At 50.2% G+C, this 8495-nt stretch overlaps 1 protein-coding gene across 1 annotated transcript in view; it reads left to right on the top strand.

Moving 5' to 3' along the window:
- Window positions 1–8495, top strand: part of LOC144954390 (zinc finger MYM-type protein 4-like) — a gene marked incomplete at its 5' end in the record, with an annotated part of 52425 nt that overhangs the window by 22121 nt on the left and 21809 nt on the right. The window contains 4 exon segments of the mRNA XM_078884894.1: window positions 2439–2601; window positions 2824–2874; window positions 4202–4378; window positions 7799–7872. Of these exon segments, the coding sequence (XP_078741020.1) occupies window positions 2439–2601; window positions 2824–2874; window positions 4202–4378; window positions 7799–7872 (465 nt within the window).

Here is an 8495-nt window from a genome sequence, read left to right as displayed (position 1 = left end):
TTGGCCAGGAGACGTCATAAAAGCCTGACCCCCCGGGGCCTCCGGCACAAGCCGGATGCCCCGGGGGGTCACACACACCTATATATACACACACACACCTATATACACACACATATACATTTACACACACACACATGTCTCTCCGTGTCTCTGTTTCTCTCTGTGACCCTGTCTCTCTGTTTCTCCGTGTCTCCCCGTGTCTCTGTGTCTCTTTGTGTCCCTCCGTGTCTCTCCGTGTCTCTCCGTGTCTCTCTGTGTCTCTCTGTGTCTCTCTGTCTCTCCGTGTCTCTCCGTGTTTCCCCGTGTCTCTCTGTGACCCTGTCTCCCCGTGTCTCCCCGTGTCTCTCCGTGTCTCCCCGTGTCTCTCTGTGTCTCTCTGTCTCTCCGTGTCTCTCCGTGTCTCCCCGTGTCTCTCTGTGACCCTGTCTCTCCGTGTCTCCCCGTGTCTCTCTGTGTCTCTCCGTGTCTCTCCGTGTCTCTCCGTGTCTCTGTGTGTCTCTCTGTGACCCTGTCTCCCCGTGTCTCTCCGTGTCTCTCTGTGTCTCTCCGTGTCTCTGTGTGTCTCTGTGTCTCTCTGTGTCTCTCTGTGTCTCTCTGTGTCTCTCCGTGTCTCTCTGTGACCCTGTCTCTCCGTGTCTCTGTGTCTCTGTGTCTCTCTGTCTCCCCGTGTCTCTCCGTGTCTCCGTGTCTCTCTGTGACCCTGTCTGCCCGTGTCTCTCCGTGTCTCTGTGTCTCTCCGTGTCTCTGTGTCTCTCCGTGTCTCTGTGTCTCTCTGTGACCCTGTCTCTCCGTGTCTCTCCGTGTCTCTCCGTGTCTCTCTGTGACCCTGTCTCTCCGTGTCTCTCCGTGTCTCTCCGTGTCTCTCTGTGACCCTGTCTCTCCGTGTCTCTCCGTGTCTCTCCGTGTCTCTCCGTGTCTCTCTGTGACCCTGTCTCTCCGTGTCTCTCCGTGTCTCTCCGTGTCTCTCTGTGACCCTGTCTCTCCGTGTCTCTCCGTGTCTCTCCGTGTCTCTCTGTGACCCTGTCTCTCCGTGTCTCTCCGTGTCTCCCCGTGTCTCTCTGTGACCCTGTCTCTCCGTGTCTCTCCGTGTCTCCCCGTGTCTCTCTGTGACCCTGTCTCTCCGTGTCTCTCCGTGTCTCCCCGTGTCTCTCTGTGACCCTGTCTCTCCGTGTCTCCGTGTCTCTCCGTGTCTCTGTGTGTCTCTCTGTGACCCTGTCTCCCCGTGTCTCCCCGTGTCTCTCCGTGTCTCTCTGTGTCTCTCCGTGTCTCTGTGTCTCTCCGTGTCTCTGTGTCTCTCTGTGTCTCTCTGTGTCTCTCCGTGTCTCTCTGTGACCCTGTCTCTCCGTGTCTCTGTGTCTCTCTGTCTCCCCGTGTCTCTCCGTGTCTCTGTGTCTCTCTGTGACCCTGTCTCTCCGTGTCTCTCTGTGACCCTGTCTCTCCGTGTTTATGTGTCTCTCTGTCTCCCCGTGTCTCTCCGTGTCTCCGTGTCTCTCTGTGACCCTGTCTGCCCGTGTCTCTCCGTGTCTCTGTGTCTCTCCGTGTCTCTGTGTCTCTCCGTGTCTCTGTGTCTCTCTGTTACCCTGTCTCTCCGTGTCTCTCCGTGTCTCCCCGTGTCTCCCCGTGTCTCCCCGTGTCTCCCCGTGTCTCTCCGTGTCTCTCTGTGACCGTGTCTCCCCGTGTCTCCCCGTGTCTCTCTGTGACCGTGTCTCCCCGTGTCTCCCCGTGTCTCTCTGTGACCGTGTCTCCCCGTGTCTCCCCGTGTCTCCCCGTGTCTCTCCGTGTCTCTCTGTGACCGTGTCTTTCCGTGTCTCTCCGTGTCTCTCTGTGACCGTGTCTCCCCGTGTCTCCCCGTGTCTCTCCGTGTCTCTCTGTTACCCTGTCTCTCCGTGTCTCTCCGTGTCTCTCCGTGTCTCCCCGTGTCTCCCCGTGTCTCCCCGTGTCTCCCCGTGTCTCTCCGTGTCTCTCTGTGATCGTGTCTCCCCGTGTCTCCCCGTGTCTCCCCGTGTCTCTCCGTGTCTCTCTGTGACCGTGTCTCCCCGTGTCTCCCCGTGTCTCCCCGTGTCTCTCCGTGTCTCTCTGTGACCGTGTCTCCCCGTGTCTCCCCGTGTCTCCCCGTGTCTCTCCGTGTCTCTCTGTGACCGTGTCTCCCCGTGTCTCCCCAGATCCCTGTGCCCGTGTCTCCCCGTGTCTCCCCGTGTCTCTCCGTGTCTCTCTGTGACCGTGTCTCCCCGTGTCTCCCCAGATCCCTGTGCCCGTGTCTCCCCGTGTCTCCCCGTGTCTCCCCGTGTCTCTCCGTGTCTCCCCGTGTCTCCCCGTGTCTCCCCGTGTCTCCCCGTGTCTCTCCGTGTCTCTCTGTGACCGTGTCTCCCCGTGTCTCCCCGTGTCTCCCCGTGTCTCTCCGTGTCTCTCTGTGACCGTGTCTCCCCGTGTCTCCCCAGATCCCCGTCCCCGTGCTTCTCCCCGTGACGCTCTCCAGCGCCGACGACATCATCTCCACGATCCGTGACCTCCGAGCTCGCATCCCCGAGGATCCGGCTGAGGCCGTTCTCATCACCATGGCCGATCTCATCGCCCAGGGAGACGCGGGTGTCCTCTCCACAGGTACCCCGTGTCTACACCGTGTCTCAGTGTGTCTGTGTGTCTGTGTCTCTGTGTCTCTGTCTCATCACCATGGCCGATCTCATCGCCCAGGGAGACGCGGGTGTCTTCTCCACAGGTACCCCGTGTCTCTGTGTCTACACCATGTCTCAGTGTCTACACCGTGTCTCTGTCTGTGTCTCTGTGTCTCTGTGTGTCTCTGTGTGTCTGTGTCTCTGTGTCTCATCACCATGGCCGATCTCATCGCCCAGGGAGACGCGGGTGTCCTCTCCACAGGTACCCCGTGTCTCTGTGTCTACACCATGTCTCAGTGTGTCTGTGTGTTTGTGTGTCTGTGTCTCTGTGTGTCTGTGTCTTTGTGTCTCTGTCTCATCACCATGGCCGATTTCATCGCCCAGGGAGACGCGGGTGTCCTCTTCACAGGTACCCCGTGTCTACACCGTGTCTCTGTGTGTCTCTGTGTGTTTGTGTGTCTGTGTCTCTGTGTCTCTGTGTCTGTGTGTCTCTGTGTCTACACCGTGTCTCTGTGTGTCTCTGTGTCCGTGTGTCTGTGTCTCTGTGTCTCTGTGTCTGTGTCTCTCTGTCTCATCACCATGGCCGATCTCATCGCCCAGGGAGACGGGGGTATCCTCTCCACAGGTACCCCGTGTCTCTGTGTCTACACCATGTCTCAGTGTCTACACCGTGTCTCTGTCTGTGTCTCTGTGTCTGTGTGTCTCTGTGTGTCTGTGTCTCTGTGTCTCTGTGTCTCATCACCATGGCCGATCTCATCGCCCAGGGAGACGGGGGTGTCCTCTCCACAGGTACCCCGTGTCTCTGTGTCTACACCGTGTCTCTGTGTGTCTGTGTGTCTCTGTGTGTCTCTGTGTCTCTGTGTGTCTCTGTGTCTCTGTGTCTGTGTGTCTCTGTGTCTACACCGTGTCTCTGTGTGTCTGTGTCTCTGTGTCTCTGTGTGTCTCCGTGTCTCTCTGTGTCTCTCCGCCGTGTCTCTCTGTGTCTCTCTGTGACCCTGTCTCTCCGTGTATCCCCGTGTCTCTCCGTGTCTCTGTCTCTACTCATTGTCTCTGTGTCTCTACCGTGTCTCTGTCTCTACACTGCTGCTGATGATGCCACTGATGATGATGCCACTGCTGATGATGATGATGATGCCACTGATGATGATGATGCCACTGCTGCTGCTGATGATGATGCCACTGATGATGATGCCACTGCTGCTGCTGATGATGATGCCACTGATGATGATGATGCCACTGATGATGATGCCACTGCTGATGATGATGATGATGCCACTGATGATGATGATGCCACTGCTGCTGCTGATGATGATGCCACTGATGATGATGCCACTGCTGCTGATGATGATGATGCCACTGCTGCTGCTGATGATGATGCCACTGATGATGATGCCACTGCTGCTGCTGATGATGATGCCACTGATGATGATGCCACTGCTGCTGATGATGATGCCACTGATGCCGCTGATAATGATGATGATGATGATGCCACTGCTGATGATGATAATGCCGACGATGACGATGTCGGTGCTGACTGCCGCCATGTGTTGCCCCCGCACACGCCGCTGCCGTCGTTCAATCACGCGCAGCCTCCCGCCATGGCGACCTCTACGCTCGTGACGATGACGATGACGACGATGATGGCGATGGTGGTGATGGTGGTGATGGTGGCGATGGTGGCGATGGTGGTGATGGTGGTGATGGTGGTGGTGATGGTGGCGGTGAAGAGCTGAAGCAACTGGACCTTGAAGATGACATCGGAGCACGTGAGTTATCGAATCACACACTGACTAGCGTTGAATCACACACTAACTAGCTATGAATCACACACTAACTGGCTATGAATCACACACTAACTGGCTATGAATGACACACTAACTGGCTATGAATGACACACTAACTGGCTATGAATGACACACTAACTGGCTATGAATCACACACTAACTAGTGATGAATCACACACTAACTAGCGATGAATCACACACTAACTAGCGATGAATCACACACTAACTAGCTATGAATCACACACTAACTAGCTATGAATCACACACTAACTAGCTATGAATCACACACTAACTGGCTATGAATCACACACTAACTAGCGATGAATCACACACTAACTAGCTATGAATGACACACTAACTAGCGATGAATGACACACTAACTAGTGATGAATCACACACTAACTAGTGATGAATGACACACTAACTAGCGATGAATCACACACTAACTAGTGATGAATCACACACTAACTAGTGATGAATCACACACTAACTAGTGATGAATGACACACTAACTAGTGATGAATCACACACTAACTAGTGATGAATCACACACTAACTAGCGATGAATGACACACTAACTAGCGATGAATGACACACTAACTAGCGATGAATGACACACTAACTAGTGATGAATGACACACTAACTAGTGATGAATGACACACTAACTAGCGATGAATCACACACTAACTAGTGATGAATGACACACTAACTAGTGATGAATGACACACTAACTAGCGATGAATGACACACTAACTAGTGATGAATCACACACTAACTAGTGATGAATCACACACTAACTGGCTATGAATGACACACTAACTAGCGATGAATGACACACTAACTAGTGATGAATGACACACTAACTAGCGATGAATCACACACTAACTAGCTATGAATCACACACTAACTAGCTATGAATGACACACTAACTAGTGATGAATGACACACTAACTAGCGATGAATGACACACTAACTAGCTATGAATGACACACTAACTAGTGATGAATGACACACTAACTAGTGATGAATCACACACTAACTAGCGATGAATGACACACTAACTAGCTATGAATGACACACTAACTAGTGATGAATGACACACTAACTAGCGATGAATCACACACTAACTAGCTATGAATCACACACTAACTAGCTATGAATGACACACTAACTAGTGATGAATGACACACTAACTAGTGATGAATGACACACTAACTAGTGATGAATCACACACTAACTAGTGATGAATGACACACTAACTAGCGATGAATGACACACTAACTAGCGATGAATGACACACTAACTAGTGATGAATGACACACTAACTAGTGATGAATGACACACTAACTAGCGATGAATGACACACTAACTAGTGATGAATGACACACTAACTAGTGATGAATCACACACTAACTAGTGATGAATGACACACTAACTAGCGATGAATGACACACTAACTAGCGATGAATCACACACTAACTAGCGATGAATCACACACTAACTAGCGATGAATGACACACTAACTAGCTATGAATCACACACTAACTAGCGATGAATCACACACTAACTAGCTATGAATCACACACTAACTAGCGATGAATCACACACTAACTAGCGATGAATGACACACTAACTAGCGATGAATCACACACTAACTAGCGATGAATGACACACTAACTAGCTATGAATCACACACTAACTAGCTATGAATCACACACTAACTAGCTATGAATCACACACTAACTAGCGATGAATCACACACTAACTAGCTATGAATGACACACTAACTAGTGATGAATGACACACTAACTAGTGATGAATCACACACTAACTAGCTATGAATCACACACTAACTAGCGATGAATCACACACTAACTAGCGATGAATGACACACTAACTAGCTATGAATCACACACTAACTAGCTATGAATCACACACTAACTAGCGATGAATGACACACTAACTAGCGATGAATGACACACTAACTAGCTATGAATCACACACTAACTAGCGATGAATCACACACTAACTAGCGATGAATGACACACTAACTAGTGATGAATGACACACTAACTAGTGATGAATGACACACTAACTAGCGATGAATCACACACTAACTAGCGATGAATCACACACTAACTAGCTATGAATGACACACTAACTAGTGATGAATGACACACTAACTAGTGATGAATCACACACTAACTAGCTATGAATCACACACTAACTAGCGATGAATCACACACTAACTAGCTATGAATGACACACTAACTAGTGATGAATGACACACTAACTAGTGATGAATCACACACTAACTAGCTATGAATCACACACTAACTAGCGATGAATCACACACTAACTAGTGATGAATGACACACTGACTAGCGATGAATCACACACTAACTAGCGATGAATCACACACTAACTAGCTATGAATGACACACTAACTAGTGATGAATGACACACTAACTAGCGATGAATGACACACTAACTAGTGATGAATGACACACTAACTAGCTATGAATGACACACTAACTAGCTATGAATCACACACTAACTAGTGATGAATGACACACTAACTAGTGATGAATGACACACTAACTAGCTATGAATGACACACTAACTAGTGATGAATGACACACTAACTAGCGATGAATCACACACTAACTAGTGATGAATGACACACTAACTAGTGATGAATGACACACTAACTAGTGATGAATGACACACTAACTAGCGATGAATCACACACTAACTAGCGATGAATGACACACTAACTAGCTATGAATGACACACTAACTAGTGATGAATGACACACTAACTAGTGATGAATGACACACTAACTAGCTATGAATGACACACTAACTAGTGATGAATGACACACTAACTAGCTATGAATCACACACTAACTAGTGATGAATGACACACTAACTAGTGATGAATGACACACTAACTAGTGATGAATCACACACTAACTAGCTATGAATGACACACTAACTAGCGTTGAATCACACACTAACTAGCTATGAATCACACACTAACTAGCGTTGAATGACACACTAACTAGCTATGAATCACACACTAACTAGCTATGAATCACACACTAACTAGCGATGAATCACACACTAACTAGTGATGAATGACACACTAACTAGCGATGAATCACACACTAACTAGTGATGAATGACACACTAACTAGCTATGAATCACACACTAACTAGTGATGAATGACACACTAACTAGCTATGAATCACACACTAACTAGTGATGAATGACACACTAACTAGCTATGAATCACACACTAACTAGTGATGAATCACACACTAACTAGCTATGATTCACACACTAACTAGCTATGAATCACACACTAACTAGTGATGTATTTCCGTGTAAACCCACAGACACTCCTGTTCGTCAGTACGAGCTGATTCCCTCCAGGGAGCTGAGGCTAAAGTTCCGCAGACAGTCCGGACAGGTACCCAGAGACCCACTACCACCACCACCACCCTGAGACCCACCACCACCACCCTGAGACCCACCACCACCACCCTGAGACTCACCACTACCACCACCCTGAGACCCACCACCACCACCCTGAGACTCACCACCACCACCCTGAGACCCACTACCACCCTGAGACCCACCACCACCACCCTGAGACTCACCACCACCACCACCCTGAGACCCACCACCACCACCCTGAGACCCACCACCACCACCCTGAGACCCACTACCACCCTGAGACCCACCACCACCACCCTGAGACTCACCACCACCACCACCCTGAGACTCACCACCACCACCCTGAGTCCCACCACCACCACCCAGAGACCCACCACCACCACCCTGAGACCCACCACCACCACCCTGAGACTCACCACCACCACCCTGAGACTCACCACCACCACCCTGAGACCCACCACCACCACCACCCAGAGACCCACCACCACCACCACCCTGAGACCCACTACCACCCTGAGACCCACCACCACCACCCTGAGACCCACTACCACCCTGAGACCCACCACCACCACCCTGAGACTCACCACCACCACCACCCTGAGACTCACCACCACCACCCTGAGACCCACCACCACC

Source organism: Lampetra fluviatilis, unplaced genomic scaffold (assembly GCF_964198595.1).
Source record: "Lampetra fluviatilis unplaced genomic scaffold, kcLamFluv1.1 SCAFFOLD_700, whole genome shotgun sequence".
Classification (NCBI taxonomy): Eukaryota; Metazoa; Chordata; class Hyperoartia; order Petromyzontiformes; family Petromyzontidae; genus Lampetra; species Lampetra fluviatilis.
Note: the sequence above shows the minus strand (reverse complement) of the source record. Positions and strands in the feature narration are given on the sequence as shown.